Source organism: Chaetomium fimeti (assembly GCF_033439085.1).
Source record: "Chaetomium fimeti strain CBS 168.71 chromosome Unknown B0H64scaffold_7, whole genome shotgun sequence".
Classification (NCBI taxonomy): domain Eukaryota; kingdom Fungi; phylum Ascomycota; class Sordariomycetes; order Sordariales; family Chaetomiaceae; genus Chaetomium; species Chaetomium fimeti.
Genome location: NW_026944335.1, coordinates 1765415 through 1792590, shown reverse-complemented (window position 1 = coordinate 1792590; position 27176 = coordinate 1765415). Strand labels below are relative to the sequence as shown.

The 27176-nt window shown below is 57.8% G+C and overlaps 10 protein-coding genes across 10 annotated transcripts; 6 read left to right on the top strand and 4 right to left on the bottom strand.

Annotated features, from left to right (window-relative positions):
• Positions 1 to 647: 647 nt before the first annotated feature.
• B0H64DRAFT_435331 (uncharacterized protein) lies at positions 648 to 1609 on the top strand (the record flags this gene model as incomplete). Its single annotated transcript, XM_062806131.1, has 5 exons — positions 648 to 676; positions 736 to 835; positions 905 to 1000; positions 1109 to 1218; positions 1252 to 1609. The coding sequence occupies 5 exons, from the start codon at positions 648 to 650 to the stop codon at positions 1388 to 1390; spliced, it is 474 nt and encodes a 157-aa protein (XP_062656133.1). The 3' UTR covers positions 1391 to 1609.
• B0H64DRAFT_407178 (uncharacterized protein) lies at positions 1600 to 3248 on the bottom strand. The gene has a single exon (XM_062804556.1). The coding sequence runs from the start codon at positions 3077 to 3079 to the stop codon at positions 1613 to 1615; it is 1467 nt and encodes a 488-aa protein (XP_062656132.1). The 5' UTR covers positions 3080 to 3248; the 3' UTR covers positions 1600 to 1612.
• A 371-nt stretch (positions 3249 to 3619) lies between these two features.
• Positions 3620 to 5767, bottom strand: B0H64DRAFT_302550 (PhoD-like phosphatase-domain-containing protein; the record flags this gene model as incomplete). Its single annotated transcript, XM_062800109.1, has 7 exons — positions 3620 to 3750; positions 3830 to 4464; positions 4519 to 4660; positions 4719 to 4788; positions 4848 to 5014; positions 5065 to 5224; positions 5282 to 5767. Coding segments are annotated over 7 exons (1791 nt in total), but the record flags the coding sequence as incomplete, so codon positions are not given.
• Positions 5768 to 7423: 1656 nt separating this feature from the next.
• B0H64DRAFT_467898 (uncharacterized protein) lies at positions 7424 to 8737 on the top strand (the record flags this gene model as incomplete). Its single annotated transcript, XM_062807730.1, has 2 exons — positions 7424 to 8476; positions 8729 to 8737. Exons 1-2 carry the CDS (start codon positions 7532 to 7534, stop codon positions 8735 to 8737), a joined length of 954 nt encoding a protein of 317 aa, XP_062656130.1. The 5' UTR covers positions 7424 to 7531.
• Positions 8738 to 9816: 1079 nt separating this feature from the next.
• On the top strand, positions 9817 to 12270 carry B0H64DRAFT_467896 (uncharacterized protein; the record flags this gene model as incomplete). Its single annotated transcript, XM_062807729.1, has 2 exons — positions 9817 to 10991; positions 11059 to 12270. Exons 1-2 carry the CDS (start codon positions 10281 to 10283, stop codon positions 12268 to 12270), a joined length of 1923 nt encoding a protein of 640 aa, XP_062656129.1. The 5' UTR covers positions 9817 to 10280.
• A 1482-nt stretch (positions 12271 to 13752) lies between these two features.
• B0H64DRAFT_232608 (uncharacterized protein) lies at positions 13753 to 17199 on the top strand. Its single transcript, XM_062799749.1, has 2 exons — positions 13753 to 14876; positions 14932 to 17199. Exons 1-2 carry the CDS (start codon positions 13914 to 13916, stop codon positions 17092 to 17094), a joined length of 3126 nt encoding a protein of 1041 aa, XP_062656128.1. The 5' UTR covers positions 13753 to 13913; the 3' UTR covers positions 17095 to 17199.
• A 943-nt stretch (positions 17200 to 18142) lies between these two features.
• On the bottom strand, positions 18143 to 19742 carry B0H64DRAFT_232570 (uncharacterized protein). The gene is made up of 4 exons (XM_062799748.1): positions 19403 to 19742; positions 19317 to 19349; positions 18710 to 19255; positions 18143 to 18656 (listed from the first exon to the last, which is right to left on the bottom strand). Exons 1-4 carry the CDS (start codon positions 19580 to 19582, stop codon positions 18204 to 18206), a joined length of 1212 nt encoding a protein of 403 aa, XP_062656127.1. The 5' UTR covers positions 19583 to 19742; the 3' UTR covers positions 18143 to 18203.
• A 1965-nt stretch (positions 19743 to 21707) lies between these two features.
• Positions 21708 to 23821, top strand: B0H64DRAFT_232536 (uncharacterized protein). The gene is made up of 3 exons (XM_062799747.1): positions 21708 to 22521; positions 22569 to 23141; positions 23196 to 23821. Exons 1-3 carry the CDS (start codon positions 21911 to 21913, stop codon positions 23671 to 23673), a joined length of 1662 nt encoding a protein of 553 aa, XP_062656126.1. The 5' UTR covers positions 21708 to 21910; the 3' UTR covers positions 23674 to 23821.
• Positions 23822 to 24049: 228 nt separating this feature from the next.
• B0H64DRAFT_232530 (uncharacterized protein) lies at positions 24050 to 24973 on the top strand. The gene has a single exon (XM_062799746.1). It carries the CDS (start codon positions 24202 to 24204, stop codon positions 24868 to 24870), a length of 669 nt encoding a protein of 222 aa, XP_062656125.1. The 5' UTR covers positions 24050 to 24201; the 3' UTR covers positions 24871 to 24973.
• On the bottom strand, positions 24888 to 27127 carry B0H64DRAFT_232521 (uncharacterized protein). The gene is made up of 4 exons (XM_062799745.1): positions 26796 to 27127; positions 25624 to 26713; positions 25110 to 25564; positions 24888 to 25022 (listed from the first exon to the last, which is right to left on the bottom strand). The coding sequence occupies exons 1-4, from the start codon at positions 26918 to 26920 to the stop codon at positions 24905 to 24907; spliced, it is 1788 nt and encodes a 595-aa protein (XP_062656124.1). The 5' UTR covers positions 26921 to 27127; the 3' UTR covers positions 24888 to 24904.
• Positions 27128 to 27176: the final 49 nt, after the last annotated feature.

The window sequence follows — 27176 nt, the reverse complement described above, 5'->3', positions numbered from 1 at the left end:
GTGAGGGCCGAAGTGAGCCCGATTGGGATTCGAATGAGCTCTTGGAGAGCTGAGTCCCCGAGGAGAGGGGTTTAGAGGGTCACACTCATGCAGGGACTACCGAATGTATAGACACGCATGAAGCTGAGCCCTCAACATGGTAACACACCCAAATTCGCCGGGCATCAATGCACTACCCTCCACCACGGCACGGCCCATCCCGCCTTACCCGCCAAATCAACCACCACAACCCCCCTCCCTCGGAGTTCCCCCTCACGATGAATGGCTCTTGGCATGGCAGATGACTGAACATGAATTTCAACTAGGCACTGTTCAGCTCTTCACCCACATTGTGCTAGTCCCATCTCGGGGCGGCCAAGCTCGGAGGTCCGGATTTGATATTCATCTAGCCGCGGTTGCCGCGTGCCCCTGAAAAGATGAAGAAACTCCTGCGAAAGACAGTAGGGAGTGAATCCGGTCGTTGTCTCCATACTTTCCAGCCACCTCCGTCATTGCCAGATGCACTCCATCTGACTCAGAAAGGGGACCTGTAATTAATCACGGGTTGTATCCATCCAGCCACTATCACCCCCCTCACACCACCAACAACCCACAACCAACCAACAGAACCCAAACCTCCCCCCCCCCCCCCCCGCCCCAAGGTCAACATGCCCTGCAAACTCGCCATCCCCATCGCGTCCATGGGCCACCGCTCCACCGGCCACACTCTCACACGCAAACTCGACGCGGCCCAAGCCTCCGGCTCCTAGGGGGGGAGCTGCTGGTGGTGGTGCGGTTCGCGTACGAGCCGCGCTGCTCGGCCACGCGCGTGGATTGCTGGGAGTTGGGCTGGGAGGTAGGTGGTGCGGCGCGTGGGGAGGCCGAACTTTGGCCTGTGTTTGGATAGGTACCTTCCACCTGGCAGGGTTGTATGTGCTTTGCTGATCCGGCTGTGCCGTCCGGGCTGGTGTCGGGCGGTGATGAGGCCGTGCGCGTGTCGATGCGTCGGCTGGTCGAGCGCGTCAAGGCGCACCGTGGTAGCCACCTTCTTGGTGCAGATGGGCGACGCGCGGCGGCCCGATGAGCCTATCGCGCCTGGGAGCCCGGAGTATGACTGGAACCCGAGTAGACGCCGCGCGCGGTGTGGTCGAGCTGGTATCGGCTGTTTTATGAGGAGGGAGTGCGCGGTGGGTATTGGCCGGTTCGAGAGATCTCTGAGGCCATCTTCAACGGGGTTGGGTATGAGGGCTGGGTGAGCATGGAATTGTTTAGTCGGCGTATGGACTGTAAGGACCCCAACGTGCCGATGGAGCTCGCGCGGAGGGGCGCTATTGCCTGGCGTAAGCTGCCGAGCGATATGGGCTGGTGGCCTGCGCCGCCGGATATGATCGAGACCAGTGTCGTGTGTTAGGGGATGTTGGGACGGCTAGCAGATCGGCCTGGTGATTTCTTTTTCCTTTCTTCTTTCTTTTCCTTTTTTTTTCCCTTTCTTTCTTTTTCATCACTTTTCTTTTCTCCTTTCCTTTCCTTTCCGTTTTCTTCTTCTTTTGCTTCTTTTTTTACTTGTTCTTTTCTACCTTTCCTTCTCTCTTCGTTGCGTCCCCCCCCCCCGTTCTTGTATTTTTTCAACGCTCTACTCGAGTTCTTTTTGCTCAACTTTTTCCCCGTTTCTTTTCGCCCGAATACTAGTAAACAAGCCCAACAGTGAGTGACAGGGGCGAAACGAGCCTCGCTTGTCCCGCGATTCCCCTCCCTGCGGCACCGATGGATTGGATACGGCCTCCTTGAAAGAGATCACATAGGTGACCTCATGGGACGAATTGAGCGCTTCAATGCCCTCGGCGAACCAAACCGTCCTCCATAGCGTCCATGGTAACGCCAACCGGAGCTTCTCTCCATATTCATGGCAATGAAGCGCATTGGGCCACGAGTTGGTCGCTCCCCCGTGGATACTCGAGAACATGTCCCACATGTACTTCACGGCCGTCTCTGTGTTCAGGCTTGTGCTTGGTAGTTTTCCTTTGGTCTGACTGCGGATGGTGTTCCACTGTGCTTCTCTGCCCTTAGGAAGCACATAAACACTTTGGCCAAGAGCTGATGGCAATGTTGGGCGAAATTTGAATAGTAGAACCCCTGTATGGGTGTGATCGCGGCAACTCCAAGGACTTTGTAGTTTCTGTTTCGCAACTCCGGTGGGCACCGGGGACAGCACCTCGGCGAGAAACGCTGCCCAAAGGAAGGAGCGGAGTGGGCTAAAGCCCGTCCAGACAACAGGGAGCCGATTGGATGTTGGGACTACCTGGTTGTCCCTGCTGTGGCCGGCCAAGGCGCCGGTTTGTAGAGCTGTATCTTGTTCTTCCCAAACTGCGGTGCAGAAGGAGTCGGTTCCATGGTACACGGGTAGAGCTTTGAACTCAGGTGACGATGGGGTGGCGGATGGACCGGCACTGAGCGCGATGCGCTCCATCTCTCTTGTGGTTGCGTTATGGCCCCAAGCATCTAGGATTGCAGTGCCCTCCAAATCAATTTGTACAAGGGAACATCGTGGGCCTTGGTCGAGTGGGCTATCGGTGTCCGGCAGGGCCTCGGTAGGGGCAGGAGGCGGTAGAGGCGGGAGAGTTGGCGAAGTTGCGGCTCGTTTGGTCGCAGGGGGCTGAGGTGCGGTCCCTTCTGTTTGTCCCGGCAATGGTACTGCTTCTACCGCCTCCTTTGCGCACTGGACAGCGATGGACTGTATGAGATCTCTGATCGCCTCTCTTGCAGGGCGTGCTTCGATGAAGACGTCCGATAACCCAGTTATGCCTGCCACGGCGTCGAATGCTCGGGCTTGGGCATTGATCTCGGCCAGGAATGAAGACGAGAAAATGGGCTCGACAAGCGAGAGGAACTCAGATATCGATGCTGGGGACTTGTCGAACTTCAAGTTCGGGTTGGTGAAAACAGTATTGAACACCGTCCAGTTGAGGACCTCGAGAATCCCGTAATTCCCCGCGACGACTTTATGGCGTAGGGTGCTGGACGCAGGCTCCGCGAAATATCGAGCTGCATTGGTGACCGCATGCTTGAATTGGTCCCCTGCGAGGCAGAAGTTGAAATCCATGGCTATACCGAAGGACGAAGGTGTCGAGGTTGGTGTATGAAGATGGGTAGGTACTTACATGTGGGTAACCAGGTAGGCGCGTGGTTTCCAGGCTTCTTCCGAAAGGTTAAAACCACAGCTTTGCGAAGTGAGGTCTAGGTAAGGTACCTAGGTAAGGTACCTAGGTAAGGTACCTAGGTAGGGAACTAGGTTGTCAGAGAGCGAACTCCCCCACCAATTTTATGTTTTTGACTTTTAGCTGCCAACCGTCCTAGTCACATGGTAAATGCTGAATCAATCCGATCTGGGTGGCAACTTGAGAAATACCGCCACGCTAAACAGTGAATACAACAGCGTGGCCAAGCACGTACATAGCGGCTATTCGGTTATGAACGTTTCTACCTCTAGGTTCCAGCGATACCCACGACCCTAAAGAGCACTTATTACAAGATACCTAAGCTATCTTCACCCTCACTTCCTGGGAATGTACATGTCCTCGAACCCAACAGCGTCCCACTCCCCAGTCTCGGTGTTCAGTGTGACGTTGGTCCCCGTCGTCTTGCCACCGCGGAGGAAGCCAGCCTCGACATTTCCGCCGCCAACGGGGCGCGACAAGTGGTTCTTGCCAGACGCGACCGTGAAGTTGGCCAGCGGGAGGTCCCAGGCGTTGGGGGTTGCGACGCTCGGAGAACCTAACACAAAGCGACGGTATCAGTTTTCCATTTCAATCTTTCATCGCACTATTATCACGGCATGGTATTAACGACTTACCAAAGTACTGCGCCGTCACACCCTCCTTGCGGACCTGCAGGACAAAGTACCCGCGGTAGTACCCCTCCTGCCACTGCAGCACCTCGTGGGCCTCGACCTGGGCGCGGGCCTTCTCCCTCGCGGCGAGGATCGGGCCGCTCTGGCCCGAGGACGAGACGGCGGTGCCGGCGAACTCGACACCGACGGAGCCCTCGCCGGTCTCGGAGTCGTAGTCGGCCTTGCCGAGCCAGGTGACGTCCGAGACCCAGCTCTGGTGGCTGTCGCCGGCGAGGAAGAGGTTGTTGCCGATCCCGTTGTCGTACAGGTGCTGCAGGGTGCGGTTGCGGTTGGCGAGGTAGCCCTGCCAGTTGTCGCCGCTGTTGCTGATCTCGGAGAAGATGATCTGGCTGCCGATGATGCGCCAGGCGGCGCCGCGCTCCGACGACGCCGTCAGCTGGTTGTAGAACCAGTTCTCCTGCCGCGAGCCCATCAGCGTGCGCGAGGCGTCGTCGCGGATGAGGTCGATGTAGTGGTCGTTCCACCCCAGGCTGGTGATGCTGCGGTCGTAGTTGCGCGTGTCGAGGATGATCAGGTCCACGAGGCTGCCCAGCTTGAAGGACCGCCAGATCCGGAGGTTGTCGTCGAGGTCGACTTGGCTGTGGGGGGCTAAGTCATCTCCGGGCGGAATCTGAGAGGGAAAAAAGACTTACCGGATGGGCATCCACTCAAAATAGGCCCGCACCGCATTCATCTTGCGCTGGTCGACGGTGATGGAGGGGCCGTCCGTGCGGAAAGACTCTTCCGTGTTGTTCAAGGCACTGAATCCATCACGGTAACCGTTGTTGGCAATCTCTGTTGGTCGTTATGGTTAACAAACTGAGCAAAAGAAGGAGCCGTGTGCCGTTCATACCGTGGTCATCCCAGGTCGGCATCCAAGCGTAGTTCTGAGCCAGGAGTTGTAGGTCGGGATCGGTGCGGTACTGTCCGTCTTGTTAGCTGTCTCTACGGGCTTGAAGTGTCATGAGCCCGAGTTCCTCACCTGTCCATGGCGGGTCCTGTAGTCCCACAAGCTAAAGATGATATGCGGGGGTTCGTGTGCACGCTCGCCCCCCTGGGCTCCCTCGTAGATGTAGTCACCCAGATGGATCACATAATCATGCTGGTCCTTCCGGGCGGCATTGCCGTACGCGTTGAAATAACCATTGGCTACATTGCAGGTCAGCGGCAGTCGCCAGTTTCAAAGAGAGGTAACTCACGGAAGTTGCTGCACGAAAATACGGCCAACTTGAGCTCGTCTAGCTTGGAATTATCTGCAGGCGCAGTCTTGGTCCTTCCCACCGGGCTGGTGTTGTCAGACTTGCAAACCGTGAACTGGTAGTTGTAATCAGTGAACGGCTTAAGACCCTTGGCCTCGACCTATTTTTTGTTAGTCTCGGAAGCATCTTTTTTGGGGCGGGATGGGCTTCCACAAACCTTAACAGTGTAGTCAATGTCGCTTGTCGTGTAAGCAGTACCTTGGGCTGCAGCGTTCTTCTTAGGGGGGTTGGGGCCGTGACCAGGGCGAGTGCCGTTGGACTTGATTTCCCAGACTTTCCACTCCACACAGATCGGGTTAGGATCGGCCTTGATGTACTTCTCGGTCTCGTGGTTGTACAAAGCAACGGTTCCCTCCACGGTGACGTTGCTGTTGTCAGAAACCAGAGACGGGGCAACTCGGGTCCAGAGAATGACGCTGTCCGGGTAGGGGTCGCCAGAGGCAATGCCGTGGGTGAAGTTAAGCTCGGACGGCTCAAAGGGCACGGCGCTACGCTTCAGGCTGCGGCGTGCCACGACGGGGACGTCGATGCCGAGGTTGACATGGCGTAGCGAAGGGCTGTGGTAGTTGAGGTTTCCCTCAAATGCAGCAGAAGCCAGCGGCGCCGAGAGGGCCGCCAGACTTAGAGTTGACAAGACACGCATCTTGTGAACAGAGCCCTGCTAGGTGATGGTGGGCAGCGGCGAGGAGCGCAAATCGGCGACTGAGCTGTTACATCCCATTGATTCCCAGATTCTGTCGGCACCGTTTTATACCATTATCATCATCCCTCCAGACCCATACCATGCTCCATCATCACCTTCCCGTGTTTCCATAATTACCTATCCCTCGGTGAATGATTCAGGGCAGGACCTTGTGTCGGTTTCCAGGTTATGTCGCCCTGTCTGTACTAACATGGGGTTGTCCTCCACTGCCAGTGCTCTTTTCCGTGAAGATCTTCCCCCACCTTCCAATCCGGTTTCTTGTATTTCATCGCGCATTGAAAGAGTGGTCGAACTGCAGGTAGTAAGCAGGCTTGGCCAATTAGTAGCAAGCTCAATTACACGGGTTGTGCAGGTTGTGCATATCCCGGCTCGGGCCTGGATGATGCAATTACTCCTGTTCCCTGAGACCGGGAATGAGGTCAAGAACGTGTAAAGGTGCCGAGAGTTCATTGGGCCATATTTCGTGGGGTGTGTTTGTTGAACGTGGGGATATCCCGGGCGTGTCAGGCAGAAGGTTGGACCCCGAAGGAGAGGTCGTGGAGGCCGGCGTCAGCACTGGTATAAATTCTCCCGGAGCCGAAAGCGAGCCCTCCGCGGGTCGAGAACCCGGAAACATGGAATGAACTATCCCAGGTCCCTGGTCTCGACAACCGCTCAACAGGCAACATGGGCTGGCAGTCAAAACATGATTGCTTCAATTGTTGACCTTTCCATGGAGACAGTTCGCATGCTCGGCCCCGCCTGGTATTGCCGTTGCAAACCCCACCTTCTCTTCTTTCCCGGTTAAAGATCGCGGCCGATCCTACCTGCCTGTTCAAGACTCGAGTTGAGCTCGGCCCTCCAAGACATTATAGAGAAGAACGAGATGATATCCGTCTGGATTCTAACTCGGTATTCACCCTCGGCAACTTCGAGAAATGCCACAGTCTCGGTCTCGCCCAGTGGATCTCCGAGATATCCATGATACTACCTAACATGTAGATAGACTGGACAGCGAGGAATCGCCGAGGGCCACTAAACTTTTAGCCATAGACACCTAACCGGATGACCCATAACTTACCAAGGTTGTAATCAGTATCTCTGATAGAAACCCTGTCGCTCGAGCTTGGTCTTGTATTGGCAGAGTAGTTGTCGCTGTTGCCATCGTTTCTCAAACCACCCCCGCCATCGTGACGAACAATTGACTACCTAAGGTGCCTACCTTACCTACCTACTCAACATTGGCTTTGGGATGGAGACTAAGCGGACATGCGAGGTAAGGCTAGGTAGTACCTTACCTGGCCTGATCTCCGGGGTGCCGAGCGGTGGAAGCACATGTCCTAACTGGGACAGCAGCAGACAAACCGGAGCAAACGGGGGCGGCAAAAGTACTACCAGCCGAGAAATCATGGGGTGGCGCGTGCGCCTATGGCCTAGTATGGCACATAATCCAGCAGGTACGTAGAGTACATGCAAGCTGCCAAACTGGGCGTCACGCATCGCTAGAATACGTACCAAGGCTGTCCATGATGAGCACTTCTTGCCGCTGGGGAAAAAGATAAATGGTCGTTCAAATACCCAAGATCTCCCTGCACATGTGGAGAAAAGAGCCCATAGATCAAAGCCGCAATCTCATCCATCACCGGCCCAGACTTGGCGTCTTCTTGTCGTAGTACTACATACCCCTAATCTTGTCAATAACTCGACGCCTCGCTTCTATCAACCATGGCACTTTTGATACCATTCACTGTTGAGAGCGCCCACCAGGACTCGACCACCGGGTTGGTCCTCTATCGCATCCGTGTTCCGGTTCCCGGGACTACGAACGCCCATGAGGGCCCTACCATTCGTTATCTGACTGCTTCCAACCCCCCGGAGGGTGCCAGTAACAGAATCCCTGACGACCGCGGCAGAAACCTGTCCTTTGACACAGTCCCCACTGGAGATTGGAACCTCGGCCACCTCGTTACCAACAGCGACGGCACCAAGTTCGTCCTCGCCTCAACCGAGCCATCCTCCCTCGACAAGAGCGTAGGTCTCCTCGATGCCGGACCCACCTGGCACGACACCCAGTTCGACCTCATCCATCTCCTGGACGCCTTCTATGAACAGCGCAAACTCCAGCCGGACAACACCAACAACAACAACAACAACAACAACAACAACTACACCAACATCCAATGCAGCGGCCATGTCAACGCCGCCGTCCTCCCCAGCCCCTTCAACCCCAACCACATATCCGCCCAAGATAAGGTCATCGGCATCTGGGCCTGGCAACCGCCCCCGACCCACGGCATCGCCAACGAAAGCCACATCTACTCCCTGCTGCAGGCGCGTGACCGCGACCCGGGCTCGGTCGCCGCCGCCCGCTTCCTCGGGCACATCACCGACAACGGCACGCGCGTGGTGGGCTTCCTGCTTGAGCATGTTGTTGGTGCCCGTAGCGCCGGACCTGGTGATGTAGACAAGTGCCGGGATGCGCTCCGGCGGCTGCACGCGGTGGGGGTTGCGTACGGCGGGGGGTTGAGGAGGGAGAGCTTCTTGGTTGGGACCGAACCGGAAGGGAGCGTGTTGTTGCAGGGGTTTGGGGGGGCGTTTGAGACAAGAGAGGAGGAGGTTTTCGTGGCGGAGCTCGGGGGGTTGGGGGGGGTTTTGGCGCAGGTTGAGGAGGTAGGTAGGTACGCTCGAGGCTTGAGCACCTACATGTAGTGTCATTTTGGCGAGCTGTTGTTTGGGGTTGGGTGTGGTAGGGTTCGTCTTTCGTATTTCACTTTTGCGCAATGGAATTGCTGCTGCTAATATACTGCCACCAATATCACAATCTGCTTCTTATAACAACTTCTTGGTATTTCGGTTATGCGTTGAAGAAGTTGCATTCATAGCCACTCGCCACTATCTTATTTGCACTAACATTTACAGCAGATGCTTTGAAGTCTGTTTAAGGTAATCTATGTAAGCTGTGGGACCTTCCCCAGAGGATTGATGTTACTCCTCGTCACACTGCTGACCAGGGTAAACAACGCCATGAAGTTGACCTATAATGTTACCAACTTACCATTGCGGTGTCGAGGTCACGGTGGGTTGATACTGAACTCCGATGCCAAGACCGAGGCCATTGGGCCTCGAGGAACCCTTTGGATTTAATGGTCTTGGATAGGGGATTGCGTTTGGGACGCCCCCCGGACTTGCACGCAAACGGCCAAGGTGAATGTTCCATGGTCATGATTCAAGAGCCGTCATCTCACAGCTGCGCTGATGGCTTGGGGCCACGCCGTCAGCGTTGGGCAAATGGGTTCACCCATAGAGTTCACTAGGCCATACCTTGCAAGCTTGAATCGCCCTACGAGATATTCTAAACCTGCGTAGTTCACTGTTCAAGAGGTTGCGTCCCGTTGTCTCGGAGTCGGAGTCCCTTGATGGCCTTTACCCTAACCCTACGGAGACCGGCAGGGACATGGTCCCAGCCAGGTTCTTGCCTCCCATTGATCGGAAGGAAGCCGATCGCCTGCTGCAGCCCAAGCAACTGGGCTTGTGGTGTGCCACTCAAGAGCTGCCGTCGCTGTGATCAGCAACTTTCCGGCAACACCACACGTGTGACGACAAAGTGATTGCTCGGAGAACGGACCGAATGGAGTATTCTCGTCACCGCATCTCATGCTTTTTTCCTCCGAGCATCACGCGTTCTTCAGATGATGCCCCTTTTGCATTTTTGGGTTCCGTTAGCGTCTGTCTAACGGCCTCTCATGTGCATGGCGTCGCAAAAATGGAAGACCCCCAAGAACTCATCACCACCAGTGGCTGCGATGGTGCCTTGCTTGGAGGGCAAAGCCAAGAAGTGCAAGTGACGGGAAGAGGGGCGGCGACAGGGGCAGATGCGGGTCAATGGCGGGGGATGTGCGGGCTGGAAGGTGCTATCCAATCAGGGGCCTGCCTTTGCCGCTGGGCCCGCCCATGAATTCAGATTGATCTGGCCAACCATGGGACAGGACGACCTTGCAGTTCACATTCCTCTCTCCCAAGAACGGGCAGCGGGCGTTGGCGAGGTCCCTCACAGGTCGCACACGCGGGCGCTATTTTCGCCAAATCCTTGCCCGTCATGCGAGCGCAGCTGTTCCTGAGCAAGTCAGAAGCGACTTCACACAACGGCGGCCAATGGAGGAACCAATGGTTGCAGCGCCAGTGCCGAGCCGGCCGCCCACTCGCCCTCTCTCGCCCATTGTCGCCCACTTTCGACACAGGTCCCGCTCGCCTGCACTGCTCTTGCGTCTCAACAGCCGCTATATACCCAGTCTGGCCCGTTGACACGCAGTGTCGTGTTCCTGCTGTCAGCCATTTGCCATAGACAGCGTAATTGCATCCTGCGCATCTCAATCACATCGTGTTTCGGCATGGCGGATACCGTGGTCCATCCTTGAACTCTAACGTCTCCTTGCGACGACCCCCTCTCTTCGGTTTATTGACCTGGTCAACCACCATGCCACCTGGCGTGTCGGTCTATAACTCTGTCTTGGTTCTTCTGCTCACGGCTTCGTCTTGGGCCCCTTCGTGTTCCGCTGCGCCGTGGACCGGACACTTGTCACGTCGATTCTCCTTAGTCCTCGACTATTCCCCCGCTCCGTCGCCCGAGGACGGCCCTCCAGCATCCGCCGGTGCGCTTCGCGATCCAAAGTATCTCCCGGCTCAGATCGGTGGCATTGTCGGCGCATACGCCTTCTCCCTGGTGCTGGTCGCCCTTCTTCTTCTTGCTCTTTCCAAGACCCGCCGTGACCACTTGCGGAACCGTGACCGGCCTCCCGAGGAAGACGGCATATTCTTCGAAGAGTTTAACCCGTTCCCCGACCCGTTCTTGCTCCAACAAGCCGAGGAGGATTACAAGAGACAGCTCGAGGAGTTCCAACGGTCGGACGAGTTCGGACAGCTCGAACAGTTCCAACACCAGCAGTTCCAACACCAGCAATTCCATCAACCGCAGTTTCAGCACCCACAGTTCCAACCGCTCGAGCAGCCCCAGCATCAGCAATACCACCACCCACAGTTTCCGCAACCGCCATTCGAACACCAGCAGCTTCAGACGCTATCCCTCCAGATCCCGACGAGTCCGATCAAGAATTTCTCGCTCCCATCCCCTTCACCCTTGAGCCCGACCAGGACTGGCCCGCTTAGCCCGACGAAGTCGCAGCGCTCGGTTTTCACTGCCCCCCTCGCCGACTTCGACTATCCTTGCCCCCGGCATCGACCTCTCAGTGGATCAGACGGTCGTAGGCCGAGACAAAGTCATGGCGCAACAACAGCTGGAGGAGATGTACAAGTATGTGATGGAGCAGGAGCAGGCCAAGGCCGAAGGGCGAGAGTACCAAGGGCCTTCGCTCACCTCACCGTCGTCCAACACGGTGAACGCGGGCCCGGCGAAAGCCGGTGGCCTTAAGAAGGAGAGAAACAAGCCCACGAGCCTGAACCTCGCCCGGGATGAGAAGGCGCAATCACGCAGCTCTTCCATATTCTCATTCCTCAAGTCTCCCCGCAAGAACAAGATGGGCGCGGCAGGAATGAGCATCTCATCCCCCATCATGACGCCCATGTCTGGCACCTTCCCGCGTCACGACGACCAAGAAATGAACGCCATCCAACCTCGCCACTATGCTCCCCCGGCACCGCCGCCCCTCGTCCATTCGGACCTTCCCTTCCGACGGGCAGCCGCCTCAGCCGCCGGTAGCAGCCACCTGCCAACGCCCGACATCTCCCCCGTCAGCACGCAGAGTATCGACTCGCGCATCGACGCGGCCGTTGGCCAGCCCCCAACCCGGGCCGCCCGCCGCGAACAACGCGAGCGCGAAACCCGCGGCCAGGACCGCCTCCCATACCATGCGCGGGACGTCTCGTCAACCGCAACCAGCACAGCGGGCGACCACGAACCGATTTCGGCGTCCTCCGAAAGGTCGACCACCAAGCTCGTCAGCCTGCCGGTCTCGCCGCGCCCTGGCGCCACCCGCTTCCCCAGCGACATCACCCTGCCGGCCTCCCCACGGCCCCAGCAACAATCCTTCCAGCTCCCCAGCCACCACGCCAACGCCAACTCATCGACCTCCTCCTTCCCGCGGACCCCAGGCGGCGGCGCCGGCGGCTCAGGTTCCGCAGCAGCATCCGCCGTGCGCGAGGGCGGCGCACTCCCGCTACGGGCGTACGAGCCCTCGGTCAGCAGCCCGACGACGGCCAGCTACGCGACGACCAAGCAGACCGTCTTCACGCGCCCCATCATGTCGCCCGGCGGCAACGGCGGCATGCAGACGGGCATGCGCACCCCCTGGACCGGCGCCCCCATGCCCTACACCCCCTACCAGCCCTTCTCGCCCGTCGTGCCCATCACGCCGAGCGTCGTCACCAAGGCGGACCGCAAGCGCATGCGGCGGATGGAGCCCAAGACGCCGACTGTGGAGATGGTTAGGAGTGAGGAGGATATTTGGTGATGGTGATATGTGTGTTTCTGAACAATTGGTTGTGGCTTTTCTTTTTGTGTTCTTGGGGGGAGGGTAATGGTTGGTTGGCTTTGGTTAGCTCACTCAGCCTGGTGGGGATGGCTTTTGCATCTGGCGATGCTGGAGAGTAGAGGAGGATTTGATATCCATAGTGACGAGAGCAATTGATGAATTTTCAGTCTGATGCAGGTCGAGAAGCTGTGAACAATTTCCCTTTGACACGAAAACTCCTGCCCCCGGATGCGAGGGAGTTGTTGTTTCAAGTGGAGTGCGATGAAACTGTTAACCCCGGTATCCCTCCCAACCCACGATGCCGAACCATTTTGATACATCCTGGACGAGCCTTGATCTTCGTTTTGGCCTCGGATGACAGAACTTTGGAGAATAATTCGAGAACAATCCGAGGAAGCGGAGAAGGCAAAAGATGTCAGTGGGGAGACAGGGAGATGGGATGATCTGGGCGTGGCGAACATCAATTCGTCCGTTAATGGTTTTTGGGATGTTCCTGGGACCCTGATGACTTCTACACAGTACACAGTAGGTAGCCCGCGAAGAGCGGAAAGTGGGCGGCAGGAGCCGACAAGACTTCTCGCGCACCTCGCGGATGCGGCCGTTACGGAGCGGAGAGCCCTCTGGGACTGATTTATGTTCGGGCAAGTATTGCAGCTTGGTCCGGGTCTAAAGGTTTACAAGTAGACATCCTCGGGGCGATTGTGGGGGTGTTCTGGGCTCATAAAGCCTGCATCGCGGGGCAAAGTGTGTTCTCGACTTGCGTACAGACCCGAGACCCAAGAAGCAGATCAATACGGGTACGGAGCAAAATGACCGGACTCGCCAGCTTCTTGCCTGTATGAGGGTGACGCATACGTCATACGACGTATTGACACCCCGACGCCAAACCTGTATTTGGAAATGAACGCAGCGGGTTGGGTGTGTTCGGCTCGGCTCTTTTTCGTATTGGTTATTGTTAAACATCTTCCGTCATTGGGCTTCATATCGTAAAAGAACACCTGGTGAGCTTGTCTTTATCAAGTAAACACGGATTTATGGGCTATCCAGATGTCGTGTCGATGTTTCCGTCCGATTGAAGAGCACAAACTCTAAACGCGCCGACAGGAGCAGACCCCGCCGCCGTGACAAGTGCAATACCTGGAGCAGCCAGCCAATCACAAACAGAAGGTGCCAATCGCGGCGCGGGTCCCCCTGGCCCAAACAGCTCGGCTGCACCCGCCTGTCCATCATACGATTCTGGGGCGAATCGTCCCACACATAACCCGATTCTCTCAACTTCCTCCCTCCAACCTCGAGCCATCGCCAAAAATCCCGACAACGGCTGCTCACCCCGCCCATAACACCGCCGCCAAAACAACCCGCATACAGCCCAAGCTTACGATTCCCGCCGAAAGCAATCCTACCGCCGGCCGCTGCGGACGAGTTGCCGAATTGGTCGATCGCACCCGCTTTCGCTCCCCGCCCGCACCTCCCTACCTGTCATCGCCCGTCTCCGTGGGGCCCAATTACTCTTCGCACGGTTGAGTTCGACTGTCGCCCGCGCGCCCGCAGCGAGGCCCGTATGCAATAGCCGATCCCAGCACGCCTTGCAGACCCTGGGCTATAGGGCAGAGAGGGACACCATGACCGACCTCCCCGCTGACTCGCCCGACCTGTTCAGCAGTCTGGACGGAGGGCTGGGCGCTTTTGATATTGGGGACGGGACTCTCGGAGATAGCAGCATGGTGGACGGCTCGGGGCCCGCTACTACTGCTGCCGCTGCGTCTACCGTAACCGAGACTCCCACTTCCGCTGCAGATGCGGGTGGGAAGCCCGGGACTTCATCGAGTTCTGCTCCGACTGTCACCGCCCCCTCGCAGGGGCAGCAGCAGCCCGGCCTTTTTAGCCCCGTCACGGCTTCACAATGGACCTTCCAGGACACCCCCCCACATGAGTCCCCCATAGACGACGGAAACCCATTCGGTGCCGCACCCCAGCAGACCTGGGAGCTCCCCCTCAACCTGAGCCAACTGCCGCAACAACCATTCTACCTCCAATCATCTACCGCGCCCGCCAACGACCCAAGTTTTGCCCCCGTGGCCGCGGCGGGCGATGTACCGTTAGCGTCGGCATTTTTGCCAGACCTGCATTCTCTCCAACCGGGGCATCCACGAAGCATCCAGAACACGCTCACGCCAGCACAGCGTGAGCGGCTGAAAACCATCGCTATGCCTCCACACCTTCAGTACCGCTCACCCCAAAGCGCCGCCGGCAGCCCGGACTCGGCGTCTAGTGGCCACGACAAGGGCAGCCTCTCGTCACCGGACGGTGCCGGTCCATCCAAGGGCTACAGCAGGAAGCGCAAGTCATCCGCCGAGGTTGACGACGAGGACGATGACGACGATCTTGAGCAACCGGTCAAGAGGACGGCGCACAACATGATCGAAAAACGGTACAGGAATAATCTTAATGACAAGATCGCAGCACTGCGAGACAGTGTCCCGTCGCTAAGGATCATGTCCAAGAGTGCCCGAGGGGAAGACACCACCGAAGACCGAGAGGAGCTACACGGCTTGACGCCTGCCCACAAGCTTAACAAGGCCACGGTAGGCGACCCCCGTTTCCAGTTTCACCGTTTTTGATAATCTAACCCCCTTATAGATCCTCAGCAAAGCTACCGAGTATATCAGGCATCTCGAGAAGCGTAATAACCGTTTGTTCGAAGAGAACAGCAGTATGCACGCAAGAATTTCAGCTTTTGAGAAGCTGTTCATGGCCGGCGCCCTGACCAACCAGTTACCAAACCCCCTACAACAACCACCTACTCCGGTACAATACGCACAAGATGGCGGCGCTTTCTTGAACACACCAATGGCGACACCTCAGTCATCGGATCCACCGGGGATGATCCCCATCCCGGACAGTATGAAGCGGATCTTAGCAGCCCAACAGCTGAACGCAGGCCGTCCATATCCGGTGGCTGGCCAGCAATTCGGCCAAACCCCCGCGTTAGTACGCCAACAACAACTTCAGCAACAACAGCAGCAAGCGCAAGCACAGACCGGTCGGTGGAACCCTTACCTTGGTAAGCTCATGGTGGGTTCTCTCGCCGGTTTGATGCTGGTTTGCGTGCTCATCGAACCCGATTCCACCGGGCAGACCGATGCACGCGGTCTTTCTTTCCTACCGAAGTCTCTCGCGCCATTTGTCCGAGCCCCTCTTTTTACCGTTGGGGGCTTGGACGTGTCAATCGTGCTCATGCTTGCCAAATTGAACCAACTCATATTCGTAGGGGCCTTCTTGTGGGCGGTTTGCTCGTCGTTCCTCGACCTGTCTGCCTTCCGGCCTTCCGAGAAGTCAACGAGCACCGCTGCTGATGTTAAGGCGGTACCGTCTCTCGCCTCGCCCATCCACGTTAGGAGGCAGGCCTGGCTCACCGCCATCCAGACCGTTTGGGTGCCGAGGCATAACTTCTTCCTGGAAGCTGCCGCCCTTCTGGTCAAGACGATGAAATATACTTTGAGGAATGTCGTTGGTTCTCACGGCTACCTCGCGCTCACCGGGCTGAGCGAAGAAGAAGAGACTGCCCGAGTCAAGGCCTGGTCGATTGCCCTAGACGCCCAGCTTGCCGGCGGTGACGTTGAGATTAATAAGAGCCGTCTCACACTCACACTCATCGCCTCAGGGACCCTCCCAGACACGCCTCTCCGGCTCATGCTCAAGGCACTGCACATTCGGGTTTTGCTCTGGCGGCTCAACGGCGCTACCTGGGCCGCTAACCTGATTGCTGCCAAGCTGGCGAGGATGAAGTGGAACGAAGCGAGGCAGCTCAACCGCATCCTCAACTCCCTCCCCGAGGGCGAGTCGTCTCATGACAACGCCCTCCCAGAGCACCTCGCTACCTTGCTTGAGGAGGACTGCGACGAGGTCCTGAGCGACGTCATAATCCAACGCGCACACAACCTCGCATGGAACCAGCACACAACCCATAACGTCGTCGACAAGATCGACGGCATGGACACCGTTGTCGAAGATCCCGCCGTGCGATCGCCTATGGACGCCGTCGCGGCATGGTATTCCAACTCGACCCTCCACAGCGTCCTTCTCGCCAGCCTCCGGAAACCCCGCGACGACGTCGCCGTCGTCCCCGGCCTGGCAGACGACATCGCGCTGGCCGTCCGAGTCGCGCCCATCGGTTCCAACGCCCAAGTCCGCGCCCTCATAGCCCGCGCCGTCCTCGCCGACGGAAAGCGCGGCGGCCACATCGTCTCGGCGCTGCAGGCCCTCGGCCCGTCCGCCAACCCGGACAAGCACCCGGACTACAGCCGCGGCGTCCCGCCCCTCATCGACTCCCCCATGACCTCCATCGTGCCGGACCCCGACGCCCAGATGGCGCTGCGCTGCGCCATGGGCATCGCCCAACTCCAAAAGTTCGACGACCCCCCGGCCGCCGCTTACCTGACCATCAACTCGGTCCTGCCCGCCACCACCATCACCGCCGAGGACCTCGCCGGCCTCTCCCTGCTCGGCTACACCGCCGCGTTCCACCTCATGGCCGCCCTCGACCGCCACGCCGTCGCGCGCGAGACGGCCGCCCGCTCCCTGGAGCGCCTCGCGGGCAGCCTGCGGATCTGGATGGGCTCGGACAGCGCCGCGGGCCAGAAGGCGGGCGTGGACGCCGGCCTGCGCGCGGATATGATTGCGCGCTGCTTGGCCGTGACCAAGAGCGTGGTGGGCATGGAGGCGGATCCGGGGTATGGGAGTATGGATGAGGAGTGTTCTGCTGGGGGGGGTGTGGCGGATGGGGAGGGGGGTGGGTGTTGATTCCGCTTGGGTTCGGTTTCTGCGTGTTGTCTTGCTATGTGTGTGAAAACCCAGGTTCCCGCGTGCCGCTCTCTCTGAGTGAAGGCCCGGTTGGGGTAAAGGCGGGCTTTGCCTGGGTACTTGGTTGGCTGGTGCATTGTCGCTGCGGTCTGTGTTGGCCGTCTCGAGTTTTCTGCTTCTTTCTTGCGGTGCCGAGTTTTTGTTTTGCTGATGTTGCGTCTGGCATGCGGTACGGCACTTTATACCTTTAGTTCCAAGCATTTCATCTTCTCTCTGTACTCTTTTCTTCTCTCTTCTCTTTTCTTTTTTTTTCTTTTCTGCGGTACGTTCGATGGTCTTGAATTCGCATGCTACGAGCAGGCTGGATGCCGGCGTATCGGTGGCCTTGGGAAGGGCCGGGAGGGCGTAAACAAAACGGCAGGGGGGGGGGGGGGGGGGGGGGGGGGGGCATTCTACTCCATTTTTGAGGTTTGGGTGGGTTCGTGACTCGTCATTGTTGAGGTTTTGTCACCTGAGCAAGCGAGTCAGTCGGTTGTATGTTATAGAGGGCGTGTGGTTTTGAGGCGGGTCTGAGAAGAGAGGATTTGGAGACCAGATAGAAGAGGGTGGCGCCGGTGACGGATGAAAGAACATGAGAGGCTCTTCTCTTTTACAATTTCCCATTTTGAATCACGTTGTGAGATGTGTAATGAAATGCTTCCTTATGCAGTCGTAACAAGTAGCAGTTGGTGTGAGGTTAGGATGCTCATATCGTAAATATGGGACATGAAGCAGGCGGGTTCACGGGCCGATGACGCGCACAAGTCAAGCGAATGACAACGGAATACACGGTGGTCGTATAAAGTACACATGCGACTGACGTCAGGTATACATGCGTGATATACAACTATTATTTCTACTGGTAACATCTAATTCTATGGCGAGGACAACAGACATCGCTCTCTTGGATCTAAAAACCAAGTGGTTCTACTTTATCAATCTTGTTTAAGGTGGACAGAAAGCAACCCTTGACCGGAAGGGGTGTCCTCAAGTGAATAACAATCTGGTCATGCATCCCCTTCCTTCAATAGATAACCCAAAATATATATCCCGGCTGAGATCACATGGTATCAAACCTTGATACCATTGAGCCTACTTGCCGAAACCAGGGCAGGCGACTTGGATCGTTGGCGCGGTTGGCGCTGCTCCGGGTTGGGTGTGGTTCGCCTCAGAAGCGACGGGTCTCCGATGCGCGACGCCATGCTGTCAGGCATGAAGTCGGGAGTCCCAGACCGCGAGTCTAGAGTGTACTCGGTATCCTGGGTGTACTCAGTTTCGGGCGTGGCGAGCAGGTGACGCGCGCTGAAGTCAGGAGAGGATGAGCGTGAGCGCAGCGGGTACTCTGTTGCCGGAGTGGCGCGGAGGAGACGTGAGGTTGTGGGCTGTGGGGAGTGGATGGTCGGCGCCGGGAACTCGTCCGTTACGATGGTTGTTGGTACCGGCGCGGGCCCGGTGCGGACTTCGGAGGGGAGGATCTGCTGGAAGCCTTGGGTGCGAGCGACTTGTTCAATGTCCTTGAAGTACTAGGTGTGTGTTAGTATTGAAGGTCATTTTAATGGGTGATAATGAGTATTACCTTGACAGTCTTGACCTGTAGCTCGAGCGTCGCATCCTCATCACAGACGATCATGGAGTGAGGGTGCAAATGCAGAGCCGACAATGTCCACATGTGGTTGACCCCTTGCTCAACACACCGTTGCAGGGCAAGGGCCTTGCGGGCACCGAGGGCGAGAACGACGACCTCGCGAGCCTCTAGGACTGTTTGGACGCCCACCGTCAAGGCCATCTTCGGCACCTTGTCCAAATCGTTGCCAAAGAAGCGGCTGTTGGCCAGGATGGTACCATATGCGAGCGTCTTAACGCGAGTGCGGGAGGCTAGGCTGGAACCAGGCTCATTGAAGGCGATGTGTCCATCCTCGCCCATGCCAGCTAGGAACAGGTCGATACCACCAGCGGCTTGTATTTTTGCCTCGTACTCGACACACTCCGCCTCTAGATTTGGGGCGTTTCCATCGAGGATGTGCACATTGGTGGGGTGGATGTTGACGTGTGCAAAGAAGTGTTTCCACATGAAGGAGTGGTAGCTCTCAGGGTGGTCCCTGGGGATGCCAATGTACTCGTCCTGCAAGAAGCATCAACATTTCCGCTATCATGGCTTGACAACTCAGAATAGGGTGCCATACCATGTTGAAGGTGACAACATTTTCGAAGGACACCTACCCAATGTCAGCCATAACCGATCTCGTCGGCGTCAACTCGGCTGTCATACCTCGCCAGCTTTGTATGTCTCGACAAGAGACTTGTAAACGCCTAGTGGTGTGCTCCCTGTGGGGAGGCCGAGCACAAAGGGGTGAGCTGGCGTAGGGGCAAAGTGGTTGATACGGTCGACGATGTAAGAGGCGACGTGGTCGCTGGCAGCTGCCGCGTCGTTTCTGATGAAGAATCTCATCTTGACTTCAGGAAGAGGCTATGATCCTAGATCAAGTGAAGCTTAGGGAGTAGAGGGGTTTCAGTGACCAGGGCTTCCGTGGTGTGGGAAAGTCTAGGGAGAGAGCTGAGGGCGGGATATCAGGCAAGGAGGGCAATAAGAATGGGACTCGTCGTCCACTACAACGCCTCCAGAAGTCAAAGAAGGTGGACAAGGCCTGGAACATGTGACGGTTCGCGTAACAGTGAGCCCGCCGGCGACTGTCCGGAATCACCGTGTACTGTGTGAGCCTGTGGATAGCATCGGTCATGATACCAGATAAGCTACCGAGCATGCCGAGTGTCAATGGAGGAGGCGATGGAGGCATGGCGTCACAGATGGAACGTTCTTGGGTTCCAGTTTCTCTCCCAGAGCACACAGTGGGAGGAGAAGGCTGTGGACGGAGAGAGACCCAACGAAGCGTCGGTGGTGCAAAGCCTTTGATCTGTCAGCTGGTAGGTAACAACAGGTGACAGAACGGGGTCCAATAAGCGGATGGAGGGCGTTTAGCTTGGTTGCGCCGAATTTGAGCACCGTGACAACAAAACTGAAGCCAAAGAAAAAGGAAAGTTCCACAGGCCACAGGCCGGATGTGGAAATCGGAGTGGGAGAGTTGTGTGGCAGGAGCAGCTGCGACTCCATCTTGTTGTGGGTAGGTACGGTCTGGAGTTGACAGAATTCGCACATTGCTTCCTTTCTTTCTTTCCCTTAAGAACCGATTTGTGAGCTTGAGCCAACCTAGTCAGCTTGTTCTTGTCAATTTGCTGCGTGTTTATCCTGCGGCGCGGTGGATTGAGGCTCTTCTCATCCGCCGGGGGTCCGCAGCTGGACCAAGCCACAGATTACTTGCAGGTCAATTCCATGCCTCGCTTGATGTTTGGAGAACTTGAAGTCCAAGTTCAAATTGATGATTCTGGTTTGATCTGAATTAAGCTTTTGTATGGTCCGTGCGCCTGCCAAAAAGGGCCACAACGCCAAGCAGCCGACCAACTGCCTGGTGGCCCCACAGGTGCCGCTGGCGCCTGGATTGGCCCCGCATTGGACCGAGGCCCGTCCGATCGACAACAGCTCCCGTCTGCAACTGGAACTGGCACTGAACCAAGGCAACGTTACGTCCCCTGGTGTTCCGGGCGGAGGACGCGGCGGGCCACGGCGACCACCACAAGGTGCAAACAGGGCAGCACACAGCGCAAGGCGATGCCGGGATCCCTCTCCTTTCCACCGAGCTGGGCAAGGGGGGGTGTTTTCTCGGCTCTTTTTCGCCTTCTAACGAGTTAGTGTGGGATTTCCATTGTTTTTTTTGGTCGCGTTCGTTGCGTGGCGTGGCGGTCAGCACAGCACGTTCATCAGTCATTTCCAGGTTCTCTCACCTGAGCGGGCTCCTTCCTGGGCACTCACTCGAGCACCACTCACACAGTGCACCGCACCGCTGGGCTGTCCCCGTCTGTACTTGGTAGGTACGAAGTACGTACCCGACGGGCAGCCTGCAAGCCGCCGAGTTCCACACACGACACATCCCACAGAGAACAACCATCCACCTGGATCCCTCGCATCGACAACCCGCGGTCTGTGACACGAGGGCTTGCGGCTACTATTGGCTCCGGTCGTTACCCCTGGATTCCCGTCAATCTACGGCCCATATCGACCATTTGTCTCACACATTTTGCCTGCGCCCGGCCTGGCTGGACCCCTTCCTTACCCTTTCCATTGTGCATTGTGCCTCTTCTCTCTCTTGCCAACAAAGTACCTTCCCTCCAGCGCCTCCAGCTCCTCCCCCTCCTCCCCCTCCCCCACTCATACGGGCCTCCCCCCCCCTGTAACATTCTTTGCTTGCTTTCTCCCTGAGTAAGGGTAGGTCGCGCCGCCGTCCCATCCGCGCGCCTCCCGCTCCTGCACGGCGGCATCCGGCAGGTTTCATTTTTTCCGTGTCAGTCATTTTACGGCCCGGTAGTGGTGTGTTTACTTGGCACGCAGCATGCCAACTGCCAGAGTAAGGTAGTGTGCGCTGACTTGAGCTGGCCCCCGATCAAACCTACCTACCAACAAGGGCCGAGTCCAGCCCGACCAGCAACCGGCACCCTGTCTACAACAGTACCTCGCCCTCGCCCTCGCCTCGGTCGTCCATCCTCTCGTCGGATTTGCGGAGACTCTCCCGGCTGCGTGCCCCGTCCCCGGAAGTGCTTCGTATCACTCGCTCACTGGAATGTGTCTCCCCTTCCAGACGCCTTCCCTCCCCCCCTGCACTGGATGACTTAAAGCGCACGCCTTGTCCGCCACCACTCTCTTCGCCTCTCTCCCTGTCATGCCGCTATGCCACTCGTTTCTGCCATGACTTCGCTAGGAGAGGCTCTCGTTTCGGCTCTCAAGTCCTTCTTTCGCGGCAAGTCGTTTCTCAAGGCACTGCTCGCTTTCTGGTCCAGCCCCGTCGCCCCTGCCGTCCCCGTTGGTTCCCGAGATGCCGGGGTCAAGGTCAGCGCCGACCCCGCAGCCGACTTCCTCGCCGAGGCCGAGCACCTGCTGTTGGGACATCTCGAAGCCGGCGGGCTGATGCAATTTTCACGGAAACTGAAGGGTCAATTCAGGGAACGTCTGTGGTCGAACCCGGAGTGCATGCTGCCCTCATACAACTCCCAACTACCCACCGGCCATGAATCCGGCCAGTATCTCGCTCTCGATGTTGGCGGGTCGACGCTCCGGGTAGCACTCGTGGAGCTCAGGGGACGCGGGGAATCGGGACCGGAAGGCAGCATTATCCGAATGGACTCGTTCAAGATCGACAATGATGCTAGGAATTTGAGAGGGACCGAGTTCTTCGACTGGATGGCCGAGAGGATACACCGGACCGTGGCCAAGGACAGCGCGAGAGGCCACAGCCCAGAGCACCCCCTCCTCATGGGATTGGCCTGGAGTTTCCCCATCGAGTATGTCTCCGCTGTGCCCGTCACACTACGTAGGCTAACAGCGACAGGCAAACGTCTTCAAAAGGGGGCAAGCTAAGCGCCATGGGCAAGGGATTTCTCGCCAACGAGGGGCTTGTAGGGCAGGACTTGGGAGAAATTATCAAGTCAGCCTGCCGGAACCAGGGGCTACATGTCGAATTGTCCGCGATCGTCAACGATTCGAGCGCTGCGCTGCTCTCCGAAGCGTACACCACCCCCTCGACTCGCTTCAGCCTCATTCTCGGGACAGGCGTCAACATCGCCGTCCACCTCCCCGTCACGACCATCGACCAACCAAAATTTGGCGACCGCCCAAGCAGCTGGCATGAAAAGGCCAGCCACGTTATCATCAACACAGAATTGGGCATGTTTGGCCACGGAATCCTCCCCGTAACAAAATGGGATAAAACCCTCAAGGCCGCCCACCCCCGGCCAGATTTCCAACCACTCGAGCAGCTCGTTAGCGGGTACTACATCGGCGAGATCTGCCGCCTCGCCCTCCTCGACGCGATCACGTCAATCGGCGTCTTCGGCGGCGTCGTACCACCTTCTCTGCAAACACCATACTCCCTCGACACCGAAACTCTCTCTCTCATCGAAGCGTATGCCCCCCCCCCCCTTCATGCATCTCTCTCCCCCTACTAACCCTAACCCAGCGATATCACCCCCACCTTCACCACCGCTCTCCAAATCTTCACCACCCGCCACCCGACACCCAACTACCAGCCCACCCCAGCGGATCTGTCCTTCTTACGCACCCTCGCGGCGCACGTAACGCGGCGGTCCGCCTCAGTCGTCGCCGCCTCCATCTACGCGCTGTGGGAGCTGAAAGCCGAGACCGAAGGCATCCTGCTAGACTGCCTATCCGACACGTCCCCCTTCGCCGCCGAGACGGCTGCCGAGGTGGCCATTGGCCGCGGCCGCACCACCGTTGCGTTTAACGGGTCCGTTGTTGAGCACTATCCTGGGTATCGGCGGCAGCTGCAGGCGTTTGTGGACGGGCTGTTGTTGGCGAACAGGGAGACCGAGAGGTTGAAGGGTCGTGGTGGTGGTGGTGGTGGGGAGATTGCGCTTGTCGAGGCGCGGGAGAGCTCGTTGCGCGGCGCGGCTGTGGCGTTGGCGTGTTTATCGTAAGAGTGTTTGGGGGGGGTTGCGTGCTGCTACGTGCTGCTACGTGCTGCTACGTACTTCTACGTGCTGCTACGTGGTGTTGCGTGGTGTTGCGTGCTGCTACGTGCTGTCCGGGATATACCTGGGTTTTTATCATATCATGTGTTGGGTTTAATACCGAGGGAGACGGCCCGATCAGGGGGTGTCGTTGGTGAGCGAGCGATAAGGGCTGCTGCATAGGTAGCATGTGCGTCGGCCCGCATGCAGGGGAGGGTTTAGGCGATTTGTCTGTACATAGATGGAGGCATATAGCGATGTTTTTAAGTCCAGCCTGGAGAGGTTGAGGGACGAAATGAATGGCATTCTGAAGACGATTTATTCATAAACCTTTGCCCTAGACCATGAAGTAAAATGGTATATGTATGCTGACCTAACCTTAACAGTCCTAGAAATTTGGGTATCCATCCATCCATCCCCCAAGCTCCCGATACACCCGTGCACACTCCCCTCGCCACTATCGTCGTCGGCGTCTTCGTCGGCATCCCAGCTATCATGATGTGCACGGTGAATACGCCATGCTCGCCCAACCTGTCGTCTCCCATCGTCAACGTCCAAGCGCATGACGTGACCAAAGGGTATATAAGGAAGCCCAGCCCTCGCTCAATCTCCGTCCTCTCCATTTTCCCAACATCAAACGAATTTCCATCCATTGACCCCAGAGCAGATCCATCCGCTTCACCAAAGAACCAACGTTGCAAACCAAACCAACGTTCCAAACCAGCATCAATCATGCAGTTCAATACCGGAATCAGCTACCGCGGGATCCCATTCTGGGTAGCCGACGGCCTCGACGATCCGGACCCGGAGCCGCCGCCGGAGCCATTCCGCATCAACACGTACATCGTCTGGTACACCATATACGGCGAAGCCGGCCGCCGAGCCAGGGCCCGCGAGAGAGCCAGAATCGCGGCTCAAGCACCGTGGCAAGGAATGGCGCCCCGGGCGGCGAGGCTCGTGGGTGGCTTTCGTAGGTGGTTGCCTTTCCTCTTCCCAGGAACGTGGTTGTTTGTGGGCCCGTTTGTGGACTCGTACCGTTCCCTCTTTACTAGGACCGAAGCAGCCCAGGATGATGATGATGAAGTGACAGCCGAAGATGAGATGACATCGCAAGACGATGTGACATCGGAAGATGAAATGATGTCGGAAGATGAAACGAAGTAAGGCTGGAAGATGAAGCCACACCGCAAGGAGAGGATCACTCGGCGGCGAAGTACCGTTTGGATTTACTCCGCACCTGCTGAGCTTTGACCTCAGGTGGGACGATCGTATGATGAACGACGTGAGGCCGGTAGATTGCGTCGACGGGCGGCATCCTTTGAAGGGAAGTTAGCTCACGCTCCAGTCTTCCTTGGATCGATAATAGGGACATGAGACATGGGTGTGATGATGGGGGGACTTACCAGTCGTCGACGCTGAGCGGGAAGTACTCGTATAACATATCCTCCGTCTCGAGCGCCGTTGCCAGCGGATTTTGGGCGCCAGTACCCTGCCCCGGAACAGATAACCCTTTCCCGCCACCGGAAAGCAGCATGGAGGATTTGGTGAGCTGAGGACTCTGAGTGGGGTCGTTTGGGCTGGCGCGGTTTGGGGGGCTCCGCTCGTCTTCGGAGAGGGAGAGGTTTATCGGAAGTGGTTGGGGCCCTGTAGCGCTATTGTTGCGTTGCTTGGTTGTTGATAGGTTCGGCTTGGTGGTAGTGTGCTTTGAGTTAACCGGCGATGGTGGCTCTATTGTACCCCACGACGGAACCGGCGGCCGGTTTAGGTTTGGAGAGGCCATAGCGAATTTCTTACTCGGATGTTGTTGAGCGTTAGGTGTGCTGGAAGCATAGGGCGTCGCCCAGTCGGATGGCGATTGCTATAAGCGTAGTTAATATTTACATAGGTACGGTAGTATGAATCAAGGACAAGACATACCTGTACGCCCATCGAGGGATACCGCTGCATCCTGACCGTATCCCCATCGTCCTGTTTCTGCTGTTTTACCCCAGCACCACCACCCGGTCCCTCGGTATTCTTCCTTTCCAGCGGCCTCTTATCCCCCAGCGGCACCTCCTTCCGGCTATCGAAATTCCTCGGGCTCCTCCCGCGGACAATCACCGGCCCCGACTGAATCTCGGCCACCTTGACATATTCCCCGCCCTTGCTCTTGACCAACAGATTGATCTGCACCACGTAATGCTGCTGCAGCCCCTTCCGCCGCCCGTTATTCGCCGTGGCATGCTTGAACTGCAGCCTCTTCCACGCCACCGGCACCGACACGCGGCTCCCGCCATCCACCTCCTGCCCGCCACCACCAAAATCAAGCGGCACCACCGGCGGCGCGCTCACCACTTTCGTCTCCTCCGCCCCCAGCGGCGCATTACTCCCCCGCCACGGAATAGTAATCATCTCGGCAACCCGACCCTCAATGCTCTCCACAGCCGTAATCGACGCCGCCAGCTCGGCCACCGGCGCCCGGCGCCCCTGGTCATCCACATAGTGCGCCACATGGCGCGGCAGGGTGATCTGGCCCGAGATCTGCCACAGGTTGCGGCGGTAGCAGGTCAGCTCGAGCGGGCGGCCCGAGGTGTTGCTGTCGGCGCCGAAGACGTCCTCGGCCACGAAGAACATGCCGTACAGCTCGCCCGTCATGGCCGGCTCCGCCACGTGGCCCGCGTCGGTGACCAGTGCCGCCTTGCCCGCGATCGGCGCCCCGAACCCCAGCAGCTTGTTGTCCAGCCCTTCGTCGTCGTCGTCCTGCGGGGACGTCGCCCCCATGTGCCCGTACACGTCGTGGTGGCTGTGGATGGGGTCGCCGCCGCCGCCGCCCTCGCCGAGCGGGTGGTGTGGTCCGTTGCCGCCGCCGCCCCCGCCGCCGCGGTGGTGGTTGCGGTTTGGGCCGGTGCCGCTGTTGGTTTCGAAGGGTCGGGCGGGGTAGGAGAAGGGGTCTTCGAAGGTAGTGCTGAAGGTTTCGAAGTCGTAGCCGGTGGGAGTGTAGGGTACGTGGGGCATGTGGACGGGGTCGCTGGATAGGGGAAGAGGGAGGGTCAGCGAGGGTTCTAATCGAGTCCGAGGGGTAAGGTGAAGTGGGAATCCAGGGTGCGTACAGCAGCGAGTCGTCAAAGCCCATACAGGCATTGAAGGCATCCATGTCCGAAGCCGTTATGGCCATAGTGTCCGGGCCTGGAGTGGCGCCGGACGACATGACGGGCATGGGATTGAAGCCGGCCATTTCATTGCCGCTCCGGGGGAGCTTCTGGTCGGTTCATGCAGATTTCGTGATACTCGTATCAGGTATCCGACAATGGGTAGATCAATATGTTGTTGAGCATGACCTTCGAGATAAGCTTCGATGAGTGGGTTAAGGCGGTCGCATGCGCGGCACATGGGCCTCGTTAGTTAGTTCGTGCGTGTGGGAGATTGAAGTGCGAGGTGGAGAACCCCAGTGCCAAGCCTTCTCCATTGTCCAACTCTCCGCAATTGCCAGG